This window comes from Eumetopias jubatus, unplaced genomic scaffold, assembly GCF_037043125.1.
Source record: "Eumetopias jubatus isolate StellerSeaLion01/CBP00866 unplaced genomic scaffold, mEumJub1_p1.0 scaffold_7, whole genome shotgun sequence".
Taxonomy (NCBI): Eukaryota; Metazoa; Chordata; class Mammalia; order Carnivora; family Otariidae; genus Eumetopias; species Eumetopias jubatus.
Genome location: NW_028274813.1, coordinates 59,069,165 through 59,096,856, shown reverse-complemented (window position 1 = coordinate 59,096,856; position 27,692 = coordinate 59,069,165). Strand labels below are relative to the sequence as shown.

Below are 27,692 nucleotides of genomic sequence, written 5' to 3'. Positions count from 1 at the left end.
CACACACACATACACACACACACACATATGCATGCACACACTGACAGAGCAATATTATCCAGCCATAAAAATGAAATCTTGCCATCTGTGACAACTTGGACGGACTTTGAAGGCATTATGCTAAGTGAAATAACCATACAGAGAAAGACAAATGATCTCGCTTATATGCAGAATCTAAAAACAACCCACCACCTCCAAAACAAGGTCATAGATACAGAGAACAGAGTGGTGGTTGACAGAGATGAGGGGTGGGGAGGTGGGAGATATGGGTGAAGGGAGTCAAAATGTACAAGCTTCTAGTTATAAAATAAAAAAGTAATGGAGATGTATAACATGGAGACTATAGTTAACAATACTGCATTGCATATTTGAAAGTTGCTTAGACAGTAGATCTTGAAAGTTTCTTTTCATAAGAAAAGAAATTGTGTAACTATATATGGTGATGAATATTGACTAGACTTATTGTGGTGATCATTTTGCAACATATACAAATATCAAATCATTATATTGTACACTTGAAACCAATATAATGTTATATGTCAATTATACTTCAAATAACAAAAATAAACAGAAAAGAAATAGAAAGTCTTAGGAAAGAAATTGAAAACATCGGGAAGAAACACAAACATTTTAGAATTGAAAAATATAATTGAAATAAAAAGCTTAGTGGATGGGCTCAAAAGTAGGGTGGAGGAGAACAGGAATCAGTGAACTTGAAGATAGAAGAATAGAATTTATCCAGTCTGAACAACAAAGAGAGATAGATTAAAAAAATTTTTACAGGCTTGTGGGAACAGGTCCTTAGGGACCTGTGGGCGTAAATAAAAAATCTAGCATATGTGTTATTGAAGTCCTGTAAGGAGAAGAAAAAGAAGAGGAGGTGGTGGTGGCTGAAAATGTGTAGGAGGAAATAATGGCTGAAAACTTTCCAAATTTAGAAAAAGACAAACATACTTAGGAAGCTGAGCAAACCCCAAGCAGGAAAAAATCTAAGGAAATTTGTACTAAGCCACATAATAGTCAAACTTCTGAGAAGTAATGACATAGAAAAAACCTTGAAAGCACCAAGAGAGAAACAACATGTTATCTATAGGAGAAAAACAATTTGAATGGCAGTGGATTTCTCATCAGAAACTAGGGAGGCCAGAAATCAGTCCTATATCCAGAGAAAATATCCTTTGGGAATGAAGGGGAATCAAGACGTTTTCAGATGAAAGGAAAGAGAATTTGTTGCTGGCAGATTTGACCTAAAAGAATGACTAGAGGAAGTTCTCTAAATAGGAGGAAAATGATAAAAAGAAGAAATCTTGGAATATCTAGAAGGAACAAAAACGTGTAAAGCAAAAATATGATTAAAGCATTAGTTTCCTTCACCTTTTGAGTATTCCAAATTATGTTTGTCAGTTGAAGCACAAAATTATCATGTTGTTAAATGTATATAGAGGAAATGTTTAAAATAATTATAAATGGGGAAGGGCATACAGGGAGGTAAGGTTTCATATCACTTGAACTGGTAAAATGATGACATTTGTAGACTTTGACAAATTATGTTTATATAATGTAATTCCTAGAGAAAAACTAAAAAGCTATACAAAGAGATACACTCAAAAACACCATAGATAAATAAAAGTGGAATTTAAAAATATATCCAGGTAACAGGAAGGCAGGAAAAAGAAAACAGAGAAACAAAAGATACCGGAGAGAACAAACAAAACAAAAAATGAAATGTTAGACTAAATCCCCAAGTTAAATATAAATTGTCTGGATACACCAATTAAGTGAATGGAGATTGCAGAGTAGACTGAAAAACATAACCCAAGTAACTGACTTCAAATATAATGATATAGGAGGTTGAAAACAAAGGTGTAAAAAAAAGGTATATCATGCAAACATAAAGAAAAGCAGATTATTAGTTAATATTAATATCATTAATATCAGGTAAAGCAGACTTTCAAGCAAAGAAAATTATCAGAGGGGCATTATATTATGATAAAAGTGTCAATCTGCCAGGAAGACATAGCAGTCTTAAGAAGCATGTGCACCAAAGAACAGACCTGCAAACTATATGAAGCAAAAACTGGAATGAGAAATAGGCAATTCCACAATTACAGTTAGAGATGTCACCACCTCTCTAAATAATTGATGAAAACACTTAGAAAATCAGCAGAGATATAGGAGAACTCAAAAACTCCATTAACCAATAGAATCTAGTTGAAATTATAGAACATTATACCCAATGAAAGCAGGATCACACATTCTTTTCAAGTTCCCAAAGGACATATACCAAGATAGAGCAAATCCATAATGGAATCAAATTAGAGAACAATAACAAAGATAACCAAAAAAATCTCCAAATATTTGGAAGCTAAACAATAAAGTTAAAAGTAACTGCATTAACAAGAAAGTCTCAAGAGATTAAATATATATATATATATATACACATATTTTAAGATTTTATTTATTTGATAGAGAGCAAGCATGAGCAGGGGGGAGGGGCAGAGGGACAAGCATACTCCCCACTGAGTGTGGAGCCCAATGGACACAGGGCTTGATCCCAGGACCCTGAGATAATGACCTGAGCCAAAATCAGACACTTAACCAACTGAGCCACCCGGGTGCTCCCCCCACCTTTTTAAAAAACTGAACATGCACCTACCACTCAGCAATAAAAAGGAAGGAACTCTTAATATGTGCAACTATAAGGATGAATCTTCAGAGAATTACACTGAAAAAGCCAATTTTAAAAGATTACATACTGTATGGTTTCCTTATATAACATTCTTGAAATAACAAAATTATAGAAATGGAAGACAGATTAGTGGTTTCTAGGGTTTCAGGTTGGGGGGCTCAGATGAGTGTGTCTATAAAAGGACAACATGAGGGATCCTTGTGATGAAAATATTTTGTATTTTGACTGTGTTATTGTACTGTAGTTTTGCAAGATGTTACCTTTGAGGGAAACTGGGTAAAGGATAGATGGGATCTCTCTTACTATTTCTTAAAACTGCATGTGAATCTATAATTATCTCAAAATAAAAAAAGTTTAATAAAAAATTGTGATCATTAGAGCAAAAAAAAAGAGCAACTAAACTTAGTTATAAAGGTAATCTTGAGTGATAATTTGTATAGCTAAACGAGAATGTATTAAGTGATAATTCCCACAGCTAAAGGCACATCAATGACTTTCATGCCTTGATACATTAAAATCTATTGTTATAATGTTGGAGAGGTTAGGGAGAAAGGGGAACCCTCTTACACTGTTGGTGGGAATGCAAGTTGGCAACAGCCACTTTGGAAAACAGTGTGGAGGTGCCTCAAAAAATTAAAAATAGAGCTACCCTATGAGCCAGCAATTGCATTCCTGGGTATTTACCCCAAAGACACAGATGTAGTGAAAAGAAGGGCCATATGCACCCCAATGTCCATTGCAGCAATGTCCGCAATAGCCAAACTGTAGAAAGAGCCGAGATGCCCTTCAACAGACGAATGGATAAAGAAGATGTGGTCCATATATACAATGGAGTATTACTCAGCCATCAGAAAGGACGAATACCCAACTTTTACATCAACATGGATGGGACTGGAGGAGATTATGCTAAGTGAAATAACTCCGGCAGAGAAAGTCAATTATCATATGGTTTCACTTATTTGTGGAACATAAGGAAGAGCATGGAGGACACTAGGAGAAGGAAGGGAAGAATGAAGGGGGGGAATCGGAGGGAGGGGGACAAACCATGAGAGACGATAGACTCTGAGAAACAAACTGAGGGTTCTAGAGGGGAGGGGGGGTGGGGATGGGTTAGCCTGGTGATGGGTATTAAGGAGGGCGCGTACTGCGTGGAGCACTGGGTGTTATACGAAAACAATGAAGCATGGATCACTACATCAAGAACTAATGATGTAATGTATGGTGACTAACATAATAAAATAAAATTAAATGAAAAAAACAAAAAAAATCTATTGTTGTTTTGTACTTTGAGTGAATTTTTTACCCATTTATGATTTGTGAATTTTTAAAAAATATTTTATTTATTTATTTGACAGAGAGAGACACAGTGAGAGAGGGAACACAAGCAGGGGGAGTGGGAGAGGGAGAAGCAGGCCTCCCGGTGAGCAGGGAGCCCGATGCGGGGCTTGATGCGGGGCTTGATCCCAGAACGCTGGGATCACCACCCGAGATAAGGCAGACGCTTAACGACTGAGCCACCCAGGCGCCCCGATTTGTAACATTGTACATCGGTTATTTGTTCGAGTTATGTAACTCTTCAAATGTATCAACATTTTACTATATATATAATATCAAAATATCTTATTTTTAATATTATCAGATAAAGATTTTAGCATTGTGTTAGAAGGTGGAGGAGGGACAGTAAAGTATCCTCCAGACTGAGAAGGCACATTGAGACTGAAAAACGAAGCAAACAACTGCATACTATTCACACAGTTTTATTCAGGGTAACTTGCTGACAGGAGGGATAGGGCACACAAATGACTCAGGTACTATGCGGCTACTCTCCGTCCAATCTGGACCTTAACCCTTACCTTTTACAGAGCGAGGGGCATGGTGATAAGGTCAAAGAGTAGTTCTCTAAAGTGACGCCATCTGTGCACCAGTCATCTCTACTGGTTACCTAAAGTGGAGCCTTTCGTGCACCGCTTTACGGAAGATCAGGGTGAGCCTTCCCACATTCCCGTCAGAGTATACATTAACCTCCATGAGGCCTGGAACATGTGGTACTGAGGGAGGTCCTTGCGTGGGCATGAACAAGATGGAGAGCCAAACATGGAGTTGGTGTTCTCCGCACTCCTACACACTGGGAACCTGACAGATTCATGGTGAGAGACACACATTTTCCAAATTTCTCATTTTTGCTAACAGCTTAAATTTTTTCATTGGCACAAATACTCTGAAGGGTTTTATTCGAAATGACAGGATTGCTTCATTCATTTTCAAGATAATGCTTGCCATATACTCATCTGAATGAACAGTTTGATGTTTGTCCTCTCAAATGAAAATGGTGGCTAGTTCAGTTCACAACTCTAACAGTAGCACATGTGTTTTTCCTCAAAACCACCATCCTACTTCACTGTGGCCACAGGAACACTTTATGTGTACTTCTCATTTAGTCGCATTGATGTGTACTTAAAAAAAGATGTGTGCTTAAAAGTTGAGATGTAATAAAATTAACAATTTTTCCTGCTTTCTGGTGGGCACTTTTAAGGAGCAGCTGCCTTGATTCATGCTAAGGTGCCATCAGTTTTGTTCAATTTTTTTGTTTTTTAACCATCAGTGCAAATTTCAACACAGAGGAAAGGCAAATAGCCTCTAAATATTATTGAGTGAATAGTTTTCAATTGTGGAAAGGTATTGCAAAGGTCTTGAAAAGCCCTTTGTAAAGATCTTGAGCTCTTTAGAGTCTCAGACCACATTTTGAAAAGTCTCATTCATCCTTATGTTTCACTTATATGAAGCTTAATTTACCCCTAGGAACTAATTTGCATGTCTCTCTCCCTTATTGAACAGAATATTCTGATTTTGGCTCTTCAATGTGAACGTGAGTTATTGTATTGGCTTGTAATATTACATAGTAACCATAGGGGTTGTGCAGGTGCTATTATACTGAGTCAAGCTTGTTGCTTCATAGTAATTCAGTTTGCTGTGCAATCTCGATTCTCCTGTTAAGTACCAACAGCTACCAACCCTGTCATTTCTGACCGTTTTTCCTTGTTCTTAGAAAGTTCTGAGAATTGCAGGGGAAATCAATTTACCACAATGAGTGTTTCTTCACTAGTTTAATTTGATAAATTCTCTCCTGAAGGTGCACCTGTGCTTTTCCTTAATAGCATAGTTTCTGCTTGCTTAGTGATACATTTTCCTCTCTTCCCACTTGGAGGGTTGTATCTTGCTTACTTCTAGGGAAATCATTTTATTCTGGAGGCTTACGCTGCTGGACATCTATCTACTACATGGAAGGAATTACTGTATTGTATGTGTCCTATCATTTGAAAGTCTGAAATTTTCTTAATTTCTAGGTGATCTTTGGAAGAAGAGTTGTCAGCTGATTTTGGAAAATTTTATTCATCTTTTAGCAATGACTTCCTGGCTCTAGGTCTATACAGCATAAAGTGATACAGTGTGCCCAGCAAAACAGAGGGCAAGTGAGATGGAAACTTAATTTTGAATTCATATGGTGGACAAATTAACCTGGCAACTACAAAATCTGCTTTTCTCTAAATACTCTCTTGGTACTTAGGAAATGTGATCAAGTGTATAGAATGGTTGAAATATACCTGACTAGACATAAAAGTGGTCAAGACTCAATGTCACCTTATAATTGTGGATCTTTATTTACTGTGTTTAGGTCTTTGTATATTACTCTAAAAAGTGTGTAACATCCATACTCCAGGAGATTTCACTCTTAAGGCTTCATAGTTAATGCTATAGTAATGCTTGCAAATTGATGCTTTAAAATTATTTGAGGTCATTTTTCTGGTGAAAAATCTTTTGGGGGAAAATGAATAGTCCAAGTAAGTGTTATTAAAAGTCAATGGAAATATAATTACCAATAATACCATGCTTTCAAGCAGCCATTATTTTTAGAATCTTACCACATTTTCTTGAAGATTTTGTCATGAATGCCTGATTAATTTTTATGCCTCCAACTATTTTTTTAAAGATTTATCCATTCATTTGAGAGAGAAAGAGGGCGCATGCATGCATGTTCAGGGGAAGGGGAGTGGGTAGGGGGAGAGAATCTCCAGCAGAATCCCCACCGAGTGCACAGCCCAACATGGGGCTCGATCCCAAGACCCTAAGATCACCACCTGAGCCATAATCAAGAGTTGGACGCTCAACCGACTGAGCCATCCAGTCACCTGAATGCCTCCGACTATTTTTAAAAATAATTTTGTCTTTTATTGTTTGCTTTATTATTATTTATTGATAATGAACTTTATTTTGTAGAATTGTTTTAGAGTACAGACAAGTTACAAAGGTAGTATAGAGGTTTCCCATATATTATATATCCTGTTTCCCCTGTTATTAATATGATAATATTGGATTGAATAGTGGCCCCAAAGAGATATGTTCAAGTCCTAACCCACAGTACCTGTGAATGTTACCTTATTTGGAAACAGGGTCTTTGCAGATATAATTCAGGGTCTTGGGATGAATCCTGGATTTAGAGTGGGCCCTAAATCCAATAGGACAGGGTCCATATAAGAGGAAAATGCCGCTCGAACACACAGGGAGGAAGACCATGTGACAGCAGAGGCAGAGATTGGAATGATGCAGCTGCAAGCTAAGAAATGCCAAGGACTGATGACAACCACTTGAAGCTAGAAAGAAGCAAGGAAGGATTCTTCCCTAGAAACTTCAAAGGAGCATGGACCTTCCTACAACTTGCTTTTGGACTTCTATCTCCAGAGCAGTGAGAGAATACATTTCTGTTAGTTTAAACCACCCAGTGGTAATTTGTTATGGCAGCCTTAGGAGATTAATACAGCCTACAGTACCATGACCCAATATTTATACAGTATCATTAACTAAGGTCCATACTTCATTCACATTTCTTTAGTTTTTATATAATGTCCATTTTCTTTTCCAGGATCCCATCCAGGATACCACATTATATTTAGTTGTCATATTTAGTTGCCTTAGGTTTCTCCTGGCTGTGACAATTTCTGAGACTTTGAGGGGGTAGTGGTCAGATATTTTGTAGAATGTCCTCCAATTGGGATTTGCCTGATGTGATTTTGGAATTAAGACAACTGAGGTAAAGTGCCATTTTAATCACATCATATCAAAGGTACATATTATCAACATTGTTATCACTGTTGATGTGAACCTTAATCATCTCAGGTAGTGTTTGCCAAGTTTCTTCATTGTGTAGTTTCCCTTTTTCCCCGTTTCCATACTGTAGTCTTTGGAATGTGGAGTTGTGCTCTACCTTCTTAAGAACAGAGTATAACAAAAAAATTAATCTGTATTTGTGCAAATTTGTCTATTCTTATTTATTTATTCATTCAATTATTTATATCAGTATGACTCGTGGATATTTATGTTGTACTTTGAGTTATACTCCAATAATACTTTATTATTATTTTGTTAATATATTTTGAGCTTTGGTTATTAAAAGTTCCTTCGGTTGTCTCCTATGTCCCTTCTACATAACCCATTACTGTGGGATCTTTTTTTTAAAAACAGGCTCATCTTGTATATTTCCTGCCCCAGTCCATAGAATCAGCCATTTATATAAGAAACCCTAGTTGCCTTTATTGGAGAATGTGATTAGAAACCAAGATCTAGGCATTAGGTGTGCCTGGGCATTGTTGCTTCCAGGCCTTATCAACTGACACAGCAAGGAAATATGTATGGTATACTAACTCCTGTAAATATTTCTATATGTGATCATCTATGTTTAAATTAAGCTAAACATGAGTTCATAATGATGTCTTCAACTCTAATCCATTACCACATGATCCTTCTAACCTCCTCTCTTGCTTTTCTTTAAACTCCCAATCAAACAGCGATAACCCTGGCTTCTACCGTCTTCCATCCATTTACTTAACTGTTCAATTCCAGTGTAGAAGTATCAGAATTATTAACCCATATTTCTGTGGTATACAACTTCACCAACTAAAGTACAGTGTTATGTACCATTTCTTTTGCCTTTACTTTTGTAGACTATACTCGTTTCCAAGGCTGCTAAGGTCAGCAACTTCCCCCCCCCCCCCGCCCACTTCAGTGAGGTGGTTTCATATTTTATAATACAGTTAGGTTGTTTTGTTATATTCTGCATTCCATACTGGGATTCCTCTTGATTTCCTAAATGATTTTTTAAAATTTACATACACAAAAATTCACTCTTTGTGCTCTAAAGTTCAGTAGCTTTTGACAAACACATAATGTTATATAGCCACAATTCCAGTATCATATAGAATAATTTCACCTCCCTAAAAAGTCACCTATGCCTGATTAAGTTTTATTTTGAAAAAACAAACAGTTATAGAAACCAAACTAACATACACCTGGGGACACTTTATCAAGAATTGATGCTAATTTTTTTGTCATACTTGTTCCAGATTTTTTAAAGTAAAAGAAATTTAAAAAATAAGAAGTCCTTTTGTACTTTTTTCTAATTCCATTTCCCTTCCTTCTCATTCAAGGGCAGTTACTGTTACAGTTGCAGTCTTTCTAGTCCATGATTTTATACTTTAATAGATGTATTTGTGACACTAAACAATAAATACTATAGTTCTGCATGTTCTAGAGACATTTATATATGGGGCACTATTTTGTATGCATCTTTCTAAAATTTACTTATTATACTGTCAATAGTATGCTTCTAAGATCCATCTGTGGTTTATAATTTTTGGGCTTGAATAACCTTATAGTATTAGTTATATGACTATGCCATATTTTATTCATCTGTTTTTCTATTAATGGACATTTGGATTGGGCTTTGTTTTTTGCTATTTCATATGCTGTATGAACATCCTTGTACATATCTCTTCATGAAATGTGTAAGAATTTTCTTAAAATATATAGCTGGAATTGAAATTCCTGGGTCATAAGGCATGTACATTTTTTCTTTTCCTAGAAATGGCCAGTTTGCCTCCAGTGTGGTTCTAGTAGTTTCAATTAACTCCCTATCTAGGCCACTAGAAACACTTTTGATGGGAGTTGGGGTTTTTACACTAGAGATCATTTGTTAGTTTCTAATAGCTTTTTATTTTCAAAGGTGTCTGCTTATCCAGGATGTACGAAGTTGTTTTGGAATCTAACTCCACCCAAATTCTCTGTTCCAGTATCTGTTATGAAGGAAACGCTATATCCAAAATATGAGGTAACACACAGAATGACTTTTCTCTGTTGTTGTTGTTTAATAATTAAATTGTATAATTGATTATGACATTAAATTGTACTGGACAGTTGCTGTGTAAATTGCCAGACAACTATTGCCATAATTGAGAATGACTGGATGGTACTATAGCATTGCACTTAATCCATATTACTTTAGCCAGTCAAGATTATTCTGTTTTCTTTTTGAAAAAATAGTTCATTTGACTGAAGTTTCAAGATATAGAACTACTCAGGTTGTTTAGAAGATCTTCATGTCATTTTCATTTGCTTTTAAAGTGAACTTTTAGGGGCGCCTGGGTGACTTAGTTGTTAAGTGCCTGCCTTATTTTTTTAAAAAAATGAAGTGAACTTTTAGTTAGTTTAATGTTAAAAAAAGCTTAACATCACCGAATACAGTTATTGCTCTTTTTTCTTCTTCCCTTAAAGCGTGTTTGCTCTCATTTTATGTTATATTGATTATTTTAAAACTTAGAAAAGTCAAGAGAAGAAAACCAAGTTCACTTATTATTCTTCTGCAGACAATTACTGTCCACTTTTTTGGTCCATTTTCTTTCATTGTTAAAAATTTTTCTTCCTCCTCCTTTTCTCTTTTCCCCCCTTTCTTCCTTTTAATTTTTTTCCTCTTAAAACAATTCTGTGATGAACATTATTGTGCATAATTTTTTAATGGTACTTAGGATTATTTTATTTGCACAGGATTTTAGGCAGCTTACTAAAACTCATACCAGAAAACAATAAAACAGAGGCACCTGGGTGGCTCAGTCGTTAGGTGTCTGCCTTCGGCTCAGGTCATGAACCCGGGGTCCTGGGATCGAGCCCCACATCGGGCTCCCTGCTCAGCGGGAAGCCTGCTTCTCCCTCTCCCACTCCCCCTGCTTGTGTTCCCTCTTTCGCTGTGTCTCTCTCTGTCAGATAAATAAATAAAATCTTAAAAAAAAATAAAAAAGGAAAACAATAAAACAAAACGTTGAAGAAATCATAGGGAGAACATAAGAAGGGTAATAGTGTAATTGAGTCAGAGGTAAAATTAAATTAAAAATTTCTGTCCATATATGCTGTTGCTTGAAATGGAATAATCAATTTACCTTTTACTTTCCTTGCAACCAAGGTAGGGATGGAATCACATTCATATTTGACTGATTCTGAATGTTAATGTTGAAACATCTTTACATTTTTTAGATTACTTGGTCATGGTGTATTATGCTTAAATATTATGTTGAATTCTGTTAGGCAATATTTTATTTTTAATATATATTCATGGTGAAATATGTATGTAGTATCTTTTTTTCCTTTGTTGAACTCTCCTATTAGGTTTATTCTTGCTTCATAAAGTTAATTGGGTAACATTTCATTTTTTTTAAATACCCTGAAATTAATATAACATAAAAATAATCTAGAAAATTCAGAAGAACTCAGTGGAAACATTTGAACCTTTTGGGAAGGTAATTGTTTGACAATTAGAATGTTTTCTTTTCTATAATATTACACTGTATGTTAACTAACTGGAATTTAAACAAAAACTTTAAAAAAAGAGTCCTGTGCTTAGCTCTTTGAAACTACACTGAGTATAATATGCTTTCGAGCATATCTTCCTTCATTAAGATGTAAATGTTTGCAAAAATATGTAGAAGAATATCGGAACAAATTTATGCTTAACTCATTGAAAAAAAAGATTGGCTGTTCAGTGTTTTTTATTTGTTTTAATTTATTTTTTATTTTAATTCCAGTATAGTTAACATACAGTGTTATATTGGTTTCAAGTGTACCATATAGTGACTTAACGATTCTATAAATTACTCAGTGCTCATCATGATAAGTGTGCTCTTTAACCCCTGTCACCTGTTTCACACATCCCCCCACCCCCCACCCGGTCCCCAGTAACCATCAGTTTGTTCTCTATAGTTAAGAGTCTGTTTCTTGGTTTGTCTCTCCCTTTTTTTCCTTTGTTCATTTTGTTTCTTAAATTCCACATATGAGTGAAATCATATGGTATTTCTCTGACTGACTTATGTCACTTAGCATAATACTCTCTAGCTCCAGCCACATTGTTGCAAATGGCCACGCTTTCATTCTTTTTCATGGCTGAGTAATATTCCATTGTGTGTGTGTGTGTGTGTGTGTGTGTGTGTGTGTGTGTGTGTGTACACATACACATCTCACCTCTTCTTTATCCATTCATATATCGATGGACACGGGCTGTTTCTATAAACTGGCTATTGTGGATAATGCTGCAATAAACATAGAGGAGCATATATCTTTTTGAATTAGTGTTTCACATTCTTTGAGTAAATACCCAGTAGTGCAATTACTGGATCATATGGTATTCTATTTTTAATTTTTTAAAAAATAGTCCCTATGCCCACTATGGGCCTCAAACTCATCATCCTCAGATCAAGAATTACTTGCTATACTGACTGAACCAGTGAGGCACCCCTCTATTTTCAATTTTTTTATCCACACTTGTTTTCCATAATGGCTGCCTCAGTTTGCATTCCCACCAACAGTGCACGAGGGTTCCTTTTTCTTGGGTTGTTCAATGTTAAGTATTTTTTCTTGAGTCAATTGTTAATGTGTATTCTTATAGAAAGCCACCTATTTGATTGAAATGTATAAATTTTATGCAGTGTTTGTAGTCTCTCTAGTCTTCATCTCCATTTCTAATTTTGCATCATTTTCTTTCCTATTTCTAATCATATTTTTGAGAATTTTTTCTTCCCCAAAAATAATTTTTAGAAATGAGTTTAATTTTTTTGTCTTCTCTTGTTTTCAGTTACAAATGCTTTAGTCTCTAATTGTCAAATTACTATGCTCACCCCAGTATAAAACCATATTTAATTATTTTTAGCAAGATTTATAATGTAGGATCCCCTAGCTATTAGAAATCATGGCCTGTCAGCCAGAAAAACAAATAAGTTCAACCTAGCATCTTTGACCAAAAAAAACTTCTGGATTAATTCATTTTTGCCCCTCTGAATTTTTGTTACTTCTCTTTTTGTAAATTTTTTGGTTGTTGGCTTCCTGCTTTCTATAGACGGTTGACATTTCTATTGGGCATTTTTCTAATTTCTTGCATTGATTTACAATTTAATGAATTTCTTTATTTTTCTTCTTTTTAAGTAATATAAGTACTTCATGAATTTTCTTCTATGTAAGAGTTTGATCTTATTTCATAAATTTTTGTTTATAGTGTGTTCATTTATTTTCTAAATAATTTCTATTAATTATTCATTTTCATTATCTTTATGAGACATGATTTATGTGGGAAAGTGTTTTTAAACACTGTTTTGACTTGGCATTATTTTGTTTTAATTCTTTTCTTTATCCTTATTAACATAAGAAAATATAGTCTTTAGAATACCAGTTTCCCATCCAAGTACTATTGGTATTTGCTTTACAGTTTTCTATATGTTCCAATATTGTCTATTAATTCAATGGTATTCTAAGTTGTAACCATTTTTACATTGTGGCAGCACTAAGCAGAGCATAGACTTTCCATTCCATCTTGGATTTGAATCCCACTTACTTTCTGGATAATCTTTACTAGTATCTTAGTTTCTTGAAGCCTCAGTTTTTTTTTAATGTAAAATAGGTGTTCTGAGAATTTAGTGAGAGACTATATAGCGTATTGCCTAATGAATAATAAGTGGTCAATTAACAATAGATATAGCTGTTATATTGTCATATAATTCCATTCTTCTGTGGCATATTTCTTTCATTTGATCTATAAAACACTGTGTGTATGTGTTGTGGGGAGATGCCTGGCTGGCTCAATTGGAAGAGCATGTGACTCTTGATTTCCAGGTTGTGGGTTCAAGCTCCATGTTGGATGTAGAGATTACTAAAAAAGAAAATAAATAAATAAACTTAAAAAAATAAGAATAAAAAACACTGTTGGGGATTTTTCAGTGGTTGTGTTTTACTTATTTCTCCATGTGTTACCAGTAGTTTTTACTTTAGGTGATTAGAAGCTGTTTTATCTTTATTATGAATTTAGCAATGTTTTACCTTTATTATGAATTCTTTCTCTTATCAATTTTAAATGACCTACTTTAGCTTTTTTAATGCTGGAATTCTACTGTAATAGGGCTAGCCCTGTATTCTTTTCTGTCTGTGTTCAAGAATATTATCATTTTAATCCTCTGTTGTTTTTCTTTGTTTTTGTTTTGTTTCAGATGAACCGTATATGTAGCATATCATTTATTTGGTATTATTATTATTATTATTTTGTGCTTTCTATCTTTTAAAAATTTTCTTTCTATTCTGTCTTTTGTTAAACCACCATTATTTTCTTTAGCAATATTATTGTTTTTGCTGTTTTGAGTAACAAGGCAAAATAAATTACTTAAGAACTTGCATGAGTAGTATATGAATACTTTAGTGTAGAAAAAATTCAAATGATACAGCCATGTATGGCATAAAGAGCACTCCCCACCTTGAATGCTATCCTTTCCCAGTTCTCTTCTCTCTGAAGTTTACTAATATTAAATGTATTGTATGTATCCTTTCAGACATGTTTTTCATTTATGTAATGCAAGTGTTTTTATTTTTTTTTTACATGTGTGGAATCATGTAATCTATATTATTCTGCATCTTGAGTTTTTTGCTTAAAACATACTTCTGTTGATTCTCATTTATTGAATATTTACTATGAGCCAGACACTGCCAGGCACTTCACTTGTATTATTTCATTTGACCCTCCTATGAACCCAGAGAGGTACTAATTATGTCCCCAATCAAAAAAAGTCCCCTTCTCCCCATTTGTTCTGTTACCCTATTCCTTACCTCTTCCTGGTGCTAAAAGTCACTAACCCAGTTTAGAAGGGTATATTATATTTATTGCTGGAGATCAAATTATCCCCAAATTTAGCAGTTTAAAACAAACTATTATTATCTCACACAGTTTCTGAGGATCTGGAATCCACAGTTTCTGGCCTAACGGGGAGGTTCTGGCTCAAGATCTCTCATGTGGTTTTAGTCAGGATCTCAGCTGAGGCTGCATCATAAAAAACAAAAAACGAAACAAAGACAAACCTTCCCACAAACCACACTTGCACATATATCTTTGTATACAGATGTGTATTTTTCTATTTGGAATTCCTGGTCAAAGTATATGTGTAATTTAAATCTTGAAAGATTGTTGTGTATATTTGCATTTCCTTTTCTTAAGTGTAATCTAAACTTTTCATTTACTTAAGAAGATAATATTTTTGGGGGGGAAATATGTAATGAGTTAAAGAAGAAGGTTCATAACATAAAGTATACTTAAGGATTGCCTTAGTGTAAGATTGGTGAATATTAATTTGCATAAGTAGTCATGGTATCCATGAAAATGTGATACTCACATCTCCTTCAAGGGAATCTGTTGACATAAGCTTGACTGCCAGCCTCCAGCTGTTGTCCTGTAGATCTATCATGGCATTCACTCTAAGGCCATTTTTCCTCTGGGCAGCTTCTAGCCAATGACCGCACACAACAGGTTTGCTAGAGGGGACCCATACCTGCTTGCTGTGGGATTGTTTCAACAGGCAGCTTTGGCTCAGGAACTTTCCATCTGCCTGGCTGAATCTCAGAACTACTCTGTGATCTGAAGCTCTTCCTACTCGCTCCTTCCTCTCTTCACCTTTCGCAGGTGTCAGCTGCATCATGGTCTGAAGTTTTCCTACTGCTCCCTCTCTTTGTTGCCTCCACTGGTAGCATCTGCTTCTAACTGAATTGACCCAGCTGGGGGGTAATATGAGTAATATGTAATTGAGTAATCAATATACTGTAGTGAGTACAATATTTTCCAAATTCTATGTTTATAAGTAGGGCATGTATTTTTCTCTCTTTGTATTTAGAAAATGTGAGTATAGAGAATTGAAAGTAGGCAGAAGTTTCTGAACAGAAGTAAGAACTGTAGTAAGACTCAGATTGGTTTCTAACCAGGACTGGTTACAACTGGTGATGATAGAGTAACCCATTAGAAAGATGGTCCAAAAGTCAGTCAGTGCTGGTGGTTGTTCATACCCAATGACTAGAAGAAAAAGGATCCAAAAGGACTTCTGGCATAAAAAGATGGCCCAGGACACTTTTCATGCATCCTAACTGGAATCAGACCTTTGTTCAAAGAATCCTTTGTTCAAAGGTTCCTTTGAATGGGAAATAGTATGTAGATACAAAGGTCTGTATGCCCTATGTTTTAAAGGTAAATTTAGCTGTTTATATATATTGTGATAACTCATATTTTTTGTTTTATCCTGATGTATAATTTATGTTTTTTTATTGGCTCTGCCTTTGTTTGTTTCATTTTCTTCTTTTATTCCTTTTCTTAAATTTATCTTTTTTGTTGTTCCTTTTTAAAAAAAATTCAGTGATCTAGATATAATATATTCTGTTTTTTTTACTTTTTCAACTATTTTGATAAATTGTGTTTTATTAACCCTATTTTGGAAGTATATATACTATTTCTTATTCTTATGGTGGTTTCTCTGGATAGACATCTTTAACTTATCAAAATCTTGTGCTAATCAGTAACTTTATACTCTTCTAGGAAAATACAATGACCTTAAAACCTTTCAATTCCATTTACCCCTTTTGACTTAATATGTTTTTACTTTGTTATATCTTAGATCTTTATCTTTTAAAACCCCCAAAACACTATTATCATTTTATACAATATTTCTTATATTTTACCCATATGTTTATCCTTCTCTTTTTTTCTTTTCTTTTTTTTCCCCCTAGCATCTCAGAACTTTGTCTGGAATCATTTTACCCTTTGCCGGAAATATAGCTTTAGAATTTGCCTTAGGGGAAGTAGGAAGTCTGCAATTAGTGAAAATATTGGTTTTTCTGTTTCAAATGTCTTTATATTAGCTCATTCTTGAGAGAGATTATACCTGGGTATGATGTATATTGCAGGTGTTTTCTTTTAGCACACTAATGATGTTCTAATATTCTCCAGCATCCACTGTTGCTATTGGGAAGTAAGTCTTAAATGTGAATTTTTTTGAGGATAACAGATTCCTTGCTTCCTCCCAAACTGGCTACTTTTAAGTTTTTCTCTTTTCTTCCCTATTTTCATTATGATGTGGCTAGCTGCAGATTTTTTAAAAATTTATGCTGTGGAATCATTGGGATTTTTGAATATGTGATTGGATGTCTTTCATCAACTATGGAGAATTTTTAATCATTATCTCTTCAAATGTTGCCTCTGTTCATTCTCTCTTTCATTTTCTGGGACTTTAATCATAAGGTATTAGCTACCTTTTTTCTCTTGATGCTGGATTCTGGATAATTTCCCTTCTGATCTGTCTTATAGTTCAAGTTTATAAATTCTTTCTTCAGTTGTGTCTAAGATACTGTTAAACTTGTTTATTGTATTTTTAAATTTGCTTTTGTATTTTTCTTTTTAGAATATTTATTTTTTTTCTCCAAATCTATTTTGTTTTGGTGTTTTCTTTCTTTTTTTTTTAAAGATTTTATTTATTTATGTGAGAGAGAGAGAGAATGAGAGACAGAGGGCACAAGAGGGAAGAGGGTCAGAGGGAGAAGCAGACTACCCGCCAAGCGGGGAGCCCGATGCGGGACTCGATCCCAGGACTCCAGGATCATGACCTGAGCAGAAGGCAGTTGCCCAACCAACTGAGCCACCCAGGCGCCCGGTGTTTTATTTTTTTATGTACCTGTCTGTCTTTAAATGTTTACTATTGTATTTAAAACATTATTTTTAGGAAACCTTTGAGACCAAGAATGACAGTTTCTTTCTCCAGAGAAATTTTTTTGTCAAATTTTTTAGTACTCAGAAACAGTCTTAGTCTAAGGTTGAGGCTTGAGTTTCTTTGACCACCCTTGTGATGGAACCCAGTCTACACAAAGGCTGATTTACTCCCCCTCCCTCTTTTTTTCTTTTTTAAAGAGGTTTAAAAAAAATTTTTTTTTTAAAGCAGGCTCCACACCCAACATGGGACTTGAACTCAGGACTTGATCTCTCGAGATCAAGAATCACATGGTCTACTGACTAAGCCAGCCAGGCACCCCTACATCTATTCACTCTTAATCTGTTGGTGTAGCATCCTTGTAGCCTTGGATACTTGCATATTTTGTATATGTATAATATTATACAGTATATGACATATATATAAATATATATAAATAAATCAGTCTCCATGCCACAGGTAAGTTTTGGGCTTTAAATCTATCACCCTTGCCCCAAGAAGTTGTCAGTCTGCAGCTCAGACTTGCAGCTGCTTTGGCAAATATCGTGAGAACAAAAGCTTCTTGAATACTGGGCTTACTTTTCTAGGTTCTTGCCTTTTCTTAGATTTTGGCTCAGTATCTCTTCATCATCATGTTGGCTTTTTGATGCTTTGAAGATTGCAGTTTTTGTATTATAAGTAGCTTTCTTAGTTTTCCTCAGTAGAATTACCTAGCCTGCCATAATTAGAAGCAGAGTCATAATTGACTTTTAAAGTAGCAAAACTGGTTCCATTTCTATCTGCATCCCAGCTTATTGGGTGCATACCAGTTTTAGCAATATCTCTGGAGTAGAGCAGGAGGATTTTTACATCAGATATCATATAAGCAATGGTTGCTCTCTCAAGACACATTAGTTTGGTCAATATCTTGGCAGTTTCCAAGATAAGGTTCCATATGAACCATGTTCTCTTTTAAAAAAGCAACCATTGGGGCACCTGGGTGGCTCAGTCAGTTAAGCATTTGACTCTTGATTTCAGCTCAGGTCATGATCTCAGGGTTGTGAGATTGAGACCCATGTTGGGCTCTGCCCTGGGCATGAAGCCTGCTTGAGATTCTCTCTCCCTCTCTCTCTGCCTCTCCGCATCTCTCTCTCTCTAAAGGAAAAAGAAAATAAAAGAAAAAAAAAGCAACCATTGATAATTAGCAAGTTTCGCTGTTTTGATATCTGTAAAATACAGTAGTAAGGCTTTTGTCCTTGTTATTGTTAAAAGCATTTCCTTATATATACAATAGCTGCCATTCCGTCATATTTGAATATTTTATGTAAACATATGACAAAATAGTTCCATAGTCTCTTGTGTATCACATAGTTTATCTTTGAAGAACAACAGTGACCAATTATCCTTCTGCTATGTTTAGTAATTCTCTTAATTTACACTGTGCTATAGCTGCATTATAAAAATACAATAGAAGATGAATAAAAAGCAATGCTGGTGATTCCTAAATTACCCATAGCCTTTTCCATATCTGTTCCATTTTCAGTGATAATTTCATGGTATTTTTAAAAGCTAATTTTCTATTGAACAAATATTTTTTGAATTTGAAATGTTAGTTGTTTGAGACCTAAACATTTAAGCAAAGTAGCAGCATGATTTAATTCATCATAAATACACCAGGATGTCAAACTTAGATCTTCTAGTTGTTTCTCTATATCCAAATCACTGGTTATAAGATAGATGAATAACACATTTAATAATAATTGTAATGATTGCAGCAGTTCACCCTTACAACAACAAATACACATATATAACTTAATTGATGGAGTTTGAATTATAAGGCATTTAAAGAGAATTTCATTCCAATAAAAATTTAGAGTGCTTACCTGTGTTTGACGGTGAATAGTCCTATATTGACAATAAATCCAAATAAGTCTTATTCATAATTCTGATATTTGTATACTAAATCGATTCAATGCTAACTATGAGATCACAGTATCATTGATTGCTTCTAAGATTAGTGATGCCAAAAAAATGTAGAAGTATCTATTTGGCTGACGGCCAACACGGAAGCCAAATTATGGGCTTGGGCCAAATACTAAGGCTATCCCTGGACTTTCGATGTGTCTGGTAAATGTTGTCTATACTTCTACTTTTCTATTCATTTTTCTTTTGGTAATAATGTGTACTATGAACTAACAGTGATCATAAGCTTTTTAAAGTATAATTTAAAACTGTTATCTTCTTATTACAGAGTATTCAAGCAAGCAAAATTTTAACTGAGAGATTTTCAGCTGAAAGCAAGGAAAGTGTCATTATTTTAAATCAGCATAGCAGAAGTACTAGGGTATGTACAATTTTTATTCTAAATTGTGGGTTCGTTGCTTTATCTGTCTATAGCTCAGATATATTATTTCTAGTAGTTCTGGAAATTGTTTCTTGGTGCTTCTTCAATCAGGGAAATGCCTCAGAACATTCACTTCTGGTGTCTTTGCTGAGGACACATTTCCTCTTTTTCAAATATGTTGCCTTTGTGACACTTAGAAGATGTTATTACTAATTAATAGCAAAATATCTGATTTTCCTAAAATTTTGAAAATTTCTGGTCTTGCACTCATTTATCACTTCTTGCCTAGGTCTTAAATGATTAAAGAAACATGTTTGTGAATGTTTGGACCAAATGGGGGGATTGGTTATGGCCATGAAACAGTAAAACTAAATTCTCTAAACGGTGATTAGACTCATGCTCATGACTTTGTTATCATTGTAGTGTATCCAAGTAAGCTAATTAAATAATAAACATAATTGGAGAGAAAAGAGATAGTGATTGAGAGAAGTTGAAAGAAGAAGAAAAGTTGGAAGTATACATAACTGGTTTAATAGATGTCCTGAACTTTATGGGGGACAAACAAGAAACAGTTTTATTTTTCTCCCATTAGTGCCTTCAGGCCTCTGCTCCCCTTGATGGTATCTTGGGATGCTGAATGGCACATAGTACAAAGTCTTAGGGCAGTGGGACAAATCACATCCTATTCTCGTCAGTTAACTAGGTTAAAGATATGTCTATGCTTCCCCCCTTATCCCCCATACAGTTTAATACTTTTTTTGGGGGGGGGAGGGGATAATGTTTCTAATTAATACAGATCTCTTTTTTTTCTCTTTTCCTTATAGCACTTACTAAATATTTGTCCTTATGTGTGTTTGATCTTTTTATTCCTCACCAGCCTGGGGTCACAGCATTCTTCATCACTGTTTTATCTGTATCACCTAGAGTAGCAGGCATCACATAAAAAATAACTGAACCAATAAATGTCCCTTTCTAGTTTGGAATGCCATTTATACTTTCTGGACTATTGTAGTAGCACTACTTACACCTACCTGTCACATATTCCATTTTTAGTAGCTGCTTCTTCCAATACATCCTCCTACTGCCTTCTGCTATATTCTTAAAACACAGGCATAATTATATCACTCATGTCTCAAACTGGTGAGTAACTCCACCTACCAAATAAAGTCAAAGTACTTCATTGAGCCTCATAACCTGGCCTCAACTATACTTTCTATCTTATCTCCCATTGTACTTCTGCTTTTGTGTCACCCCCACATACCCTGTACTCCACCTGCACCCAGGTCCTTGGGAACTAAAACCCCCTTCATTTTGACGTTTCTCTGGGCTTGTTTAGGCTGTTCCGTTGGCCTGGAATATTCTCAGCTCTATCTCAGTCTACGGAAATGTTACCTTTCACAGGCCCGCCCTGTGTTACCTCTTCCAACCAGTCCATCCAGGTGCCATCTCATTGAGAATTGACCTCTCCCTACCCTATGTTCTCTTCACGCTGCATCCATTTGTGCCATCTTTAGTCAGGGCCACAGCTGCTTTGGATTACAGTTACTTCTTTTCTTTCTGTTTCCACCGTTATATTGGTTGAGGATATGGAACATGTCAATTTTTTCTGTACTTTCTACACTATTTAGTATAGTAGTATTTCCCAGCTCTTTCAGTATAATAGCTCACGTCGTAAGTGATGGTATTTGTATGGTCCGGTGGAGTAAAATGTTGAGGTTGCTTATAATTAGAGGTGATTGTTCAGAGGACAGTAGCTGCTTCGTGTCCCACTTGTGCAGCCCCTGTGCTAAGGAGATTCATGGTCAGGATATTTATGGCACATTTATACATACCTGTGCCACTTGCACCAGCCAGAACACTTTGTTAAGTGGTTGTTGTATCAAGTTGAATTTTAAAATTTAAGATAGTTTCTATTATTAGACAGTTTTCTAAATTAATTGATGGATTTTCAGTAAATCCATCCAATAAGAACGTGTATTTTAATTAGCATTTCACTAAATTTACCTAAGCATTTCATTAATTTACCCAAGCAGCTATCATTAGTCAATTGTCATATGATATTTTACTTTACCAAATAGTATCTATAGTCAATGCATATTTATTATTTGATTATTTCAGTTTATTTTCCTAAGAAAATCTGCATCATTTGAAAATATCCAAAAATGTTTCAGCACATCATCTCCACAATTAAAGGTATGATAATTTTTTAGTTTTTATTATTCAAAGGAAATGTTTATATTTTTAGTAATAATCACTATTGATGCTTTTTTTGTTTGCTTTCCTGAAATAATGTAGTCAGTTGATTCATTCAGAATTGATTAAAAGTTTGGATTCAAGTGTGTACTTGGTAGCTACTGTAAAATTGGTTGGTCGTGCCAATTTAAGATTTTCAATAGCTCTTGGGAGTATCTCATATTCATAGTTTGACTTTACCTGGTATATTATAAGTCAAGTCGTTATAATATTGACCTACATTTGTATTGGGCTCCCAATTTCAAAGCATTTTCATGGACGCTATTCCAGTCTGGTCTTGAGCTTCACAAGATTCCGAGAGAAGGAAGGCGAGCAGATATTATCTTTGTTTTATGTGTGAAAAAGCAAAGGTCAGAAAGTGATAAATGGCAGAGCTAGAACTTCGACCCACACCCCCTCTTACTAAATGCAATGTACCTTCCTCTGCACCAATAATCCATAGGCTTTTTGGAACAGCTAGTTCTTACCTCCATGGCATTGACATCTAGCTTCCAGCTTTTTTCTCCCTGAAATCTTACAAATCTTTCTTGATTCTTTGTTACTTGCTTGTAACTTGCTTTTAACCTGCTTCATGTTAGCCTGCTTCCTGTCATTTCTGAGATTCTCTTTTCTTACTGGCCTTTTGATTCCTCTGTTTTATATCCCTGTACAATCACACTATCCTTAAGATTTTTTATTGGCCTATATGTGACATATAGCATTATATTAGTTTCAAGTGTAAAACATAATGATTCAATATTTGTATGTATTGTAATATGATCACCACAATAAGTCTAGTTAACATCCATCACCACACACAATTACACATTTTTTTTTCTTGTGATGAGAATATTTAAGATCTACTCTCTTGGCAAGTTTCAAATACACAATACAGTATTTTAAGTATAGTCACTATGGTGTATTATATCCCCAGGACTTACTTATTTTATAATTGAATTTGGTACCTTTTGACTATTATTACCCATTTCATCCATCACCCACTCCTTGCCTCTGGCAACCACCAATCTATTTTCTGTATCTATGAGTTGTTGTTGTTGTTGTTGTTGTTTTTAAGATGCCACATACAAGTGAGATCATGTAGTAATTGTCTTTCACTGTCTGACTTATTTATTTTACTTAGCATGATGTCCTCAGAGTCCATCCATGTTATTGCAAATGGCAGAATTTCCTTTTTTTTTAAATGGCTGAATAATATTCCATTGCATATATATATATGTATATATATATATATATATACATATATATATACACACATATATATATATATGACATTTTCTTTACCCATTCATCCATTGATGAGCACTTAGGTTGTTTCTATATCTTAGCTATTGTGACTAATGCTGTAAGGAATAAGGGAGTGAAGATATCTCTTCAAGATCCTGATTTCATTTCCTTTGTGTATATTCCCAGATGTGGGATTAGATCTAGGGTAGTTCTATTTTTAATTCTTTGAAACTCCATACTGTTTTCTGTAGTGGCTGCACCAATTTACATTTGCATCAATAGTGCACAAGTTTCCCTTTTCCCCATAGCTTTGCCAACACTGGATATCTCTTGTCTTTTTTATAATAGCCATTCTACCTCTTTATTTTTTGTGTATCTGTCATAGGTTTTGGGTTTGTGGTTACCTATAGGTTCATATATAACACCCAAAGTAAATAGCAGTCTATACAAATTTGATGGCCATTTAAGTTCAAGGACATTCTGAAAAACAAACAAACAAACAAAAAACAGAAAAAGAAAAATAACTTCTTTCTTTTCCCTTTTTACTCCCTCCTCCACATTTTATGCATACGTTGCCATATTTTACATCTTTTTGTTCATAATTTTCCTATGTCTAATTCTGGCCATTTCTGTTCCACTTAAGGAAGTCACTTTAGCATTTCTCGCAAGGATGGTTTAGTGGTGATAAAGCCCTTTATCTTTCGTTTGTCTAGGAAACTCTTCATCTTTCCTTTAAATCTGAATGATAACTTTGTGGGGGTAGAGTGTTCTTGGTTATAGGTTTTTTCCTTTCAGCACTTTGAATGTATTATGCCACTTTCTTCAGGCCTGCAAAGTTTCTGCTGAAAAATCAGGTGATAGCCATATAGGTTTTCTCCTGTTGGTAACTTTTTGTTTCTGTCTTGCTGCTTTTAAGATTCTCTTTTTATCTTTAACCTTTGACATTTTCATTATTATGGGCTGTGGCATGGGCCTCTTTGGGTTCATCTTGTTTGGAACTCTCTGTGCTTCTTGGACTTGGATGTCTATTTCCCTCCCTAGGTTACGGGAGTTTTCAGTTATTATTTCTTCAAATAAGTTCTCTACACCTTTCTCTCTCTTCTTCTTCTGGGACCCCTATCATGTGAATGTTTGTTTGCTTGAGATCTCTTAATCTATCCTCATTTTAAAAATTCTTTTCTCTTTTTGCTGTTCATCTTCAATGCTTTCCATTACCCTGTCTTCCAGATCACTGATACATTCTTCTGCATCCTCTAATCTACTGTTGATTCCCTCTACTATGTTTTTTATTTCCATTATTGTATTCTTCAACTCTATTGGTTCTTTTTTTATATTTTCTATCTCTTTATTGAATATTTCATTGAGTTCTTCCACTCTTTTGTCCAGCCCAGTGAGTACTCAAGGATCATTACTTTAAATTCTTTATCAAGCATATTGCTTATCTCTCTTTCATTTATTTTTTTTTCTGAGTTTTTTTCTTGTTCTTTCTTTTGGAGCATATTCCTCTGTCTCCACATATTGCTTGACTTTCTGCCTTTGTTTCTATGGACTAGATGGAACAGCTACTTCTCCTAAATTTGAAGGAATGGTCTTGTGTACAGTGTCCCCTGTGTTGACTGTGTGTGCTTGGTGGCTTTTGCTGGCTGGCTGTATCTGTGGCTGTATATGTCAGTTGCTCTTTTAAACAGTGGCTTTTTACAGAAAGAAGAAAATAATAATAAAATAAGAAAGAAAAAAGGAGAAAGAGAAAAGAAGGAAAAAAGAAGAAAAAAGAAAAAACCCCCAAAAGGACAAAAATAAAAGCAAAACAAGACAAATAAAAAGTACTAAAAGAATTAATGAAAGATCAAAAAAAACTAAAACAAACAAACAAAAATCTTGGTTTATTTTCTGTGCCCCAGAACCACAGGGGCTGGTGTGGACTTGTGGACTCTGGGCTTACTGAGGTAATAAGCTCACTGTGATGACTGGACCCACCAGTTATGGTATCCAGACCCTGCTCCTGTCTAGGCTTTTAAGGTGGTGGATGGATGTAAACTGTGTTGTCCTCCTGACTGGAGAGCTTCCCAATGCTCCTCCTCCATTTGGCAGAGTTCCAGTGTTGTCTCTTTTATATGCTAGTTGCTTTTTTAAACCATGGCTTTTTTTCTGTGTCCAAGGATAGATGAATCTGTTTCCAGTTCCTCAGTACTATCCTTCCCCACTGCTGTTTACAAGATCAGGGGTAGAGGTTCCCTCTGTTACCATGTCTCCATCTCTCTTGCTGTTCTTTTTTTGTCATTCTATCTTTGATTGTTCAGAAGCTGTTCAGATGGCCCTCAGTTCTTCAGGAGAAATTGTTCTGTAAAAAGGTATAATTTGGGGGGGGTGCCTGGGTGGCTCAGTTGTTAAGCGTCTGCCTTTGGCTCAGGGTCCTGGGATTGAGCCCCATATCAGGCTCCCTGCTCAGTGGGAAGCCTGCATCTCCCTCTCCCACTCCCTCTGCTTATGTTCCCTCTCTCACTGTCAAGTAAATAAATAAAATCTTTAAAAAAAAAAGGTATAATTTGGTGCGTTCTGTGGAGGAAGTGAGTTCAGGGTCTTGCTATGTTGTCATCTTGGATGGGAAACCCTCCCTATAATAGCCATTGTAACAGGTTTAAGGTGATATCTCATTGTGTGGGTTTTTTTTTTTAATTTTATTTATTTGAGAGAGAGACAGACACAGAGATAGCAAGAGAGAGCAAGAGCAGAGAGCAGAGCAGGTTCATCTTTTTATGAACCCATTGACCATTTGTATGTCTTTGGAAAAAAATCACTATTCAGTTGCTCTGGCCATTTTTTAATTGGATTTTTTGATTTTTTTCCTATTGAGTTATAAGAATTCCTTATATATTTTGGATATTAACCCCTGATCAGATAGATGGTTTGCAAATATTTTTCCCATTTTATAGGTTGCCTTTTCATTTTGCTGATTGTTTATTTTGCTGTGCAGAAGCTTTTTAGTTTGATGTAGTCCCACTTGTTTATTTTTGCTTTTATTGTTTGTACTTTCAGTGTCATAGCCAAAAAAGCATTACTAAGGCCAATATGAAATAGCTTTTCCTTATGTTTTCTTCTAGTAGTTTTATTTTTTAAGAATTAAAATTTAAATCTTTAATTTATTTTGAGTTAATTTTTGTGAGTAGTGTGAGATAGGAAATTTCATTCTTTTGCATATGAATATCTAGTTTTCTCAACATAATTTATTGGAGATGGTCATTTCCTCATTGAGTATTTTGGCTTCTTTGTCAAATATTAGTTGACCATACATGCATGGGATATTTCTGGACTGTTGATTCTGTTCCATTAGTCTATGTGTTTGTTTTTATGCCAGTACCATACAGTTTTGACTACTGTAGTTTTGTAATAAAGTTCAAATTCTGGAATTGTGAAGCCGCCATCTTTGTTCTTCTTTCTCAGGAGTGCTTTGACTATTCAGGGTCTTTCATGGTTCCATATGAAGTTTAGGATTATTTTTGCTATTTCTGTGAAAAGTGACATTGGAATTTTGGTAGGGATTGTATTGAATCTATTAATGGCTTTGGTAGTGTGGACATTTTAAAATACTAATTTTTCTGATTTATGAGCATGAAATATCTTTCATTTATTTGTATCTTCTTCAGTTTCTTTCATCATTGTATTTTAATTTTCTGTATACAAATGCTTCACCTCTTTGAATAAATTTATTCCTAACTAATTTTGCTGTTTTTGATGCTATTATAAATGGAATTACTTTATTTCTTTTTCAGATAATTCATTGTTAGTGTACAGAAATGCAATTGACTTTTGTATGTTGATTTTGTAACCTACAAGTTTACTGAATTCATTAATTCGTTCTAACAGTTTTTTGGTGGAGCCTTTGGAGTTTTGTCTATATAAGATTATGTCATCTGCAAATAAAATTGTCAGAGACAATTTTACTACTTTCTTTCTAATGTGGATGCCTGTTTTCCAGATTGCTTTGGCTAAGACTTCCAGTACTAAGAGCAAGAGTGAGTATTCTTGTCTTGTTCCTGATCTTAGCAGGAAAGTTTTCAGTCTTCTGTTGATCATGATATTAGCTGTGTGTTTTACATGGACTTTATTATGTTGAGGTATGTTCCTTCTATATCGAATCTATTGAGAGTTTTTATCATGAGAGAATGTTGAATTTTGTCAAATGCTTTATCTATGTCTATTGAAACAATCATACATGGTCTTTATCTTTCATTCTGTTAATATGGTATATCACATTTATTGATTTGTGTATGTTGAATCATCTTTGCATCTGAGGGATAAATCCCACATGATCATGTTGTATGATCTTTTTAAT

General features: G+C 34.8%; 1 protein-coding gene across 1 annotated transcript in view; it reads left to right on the top strand.

Moving 5' to 3' along the window:
- Nucleotides 1–27,692, top strand: part of TTC6 (tetratricopeptide repeat domain 6) — a 192,799-nt gene that overhangs the window by 93,104 nt on the left and 72,003 nt on the right. The window contains exons 7-9 of the mRNA XM_088025049.1: nt 9,744–9,848; nt 19,790–19,882; nt 22,001–22,075. Coding sequence (XP_087881175.1) covers nt 9,744–9,848; nt 19,790–19,882; nt 22,001–22,075 — 273 coding nt within the window. The remainder of the gene's footprint in view (nt 1–9,743; nt 9,849–19,789; nt 19,883–22,000; nt 22,076–27,692) is intronic.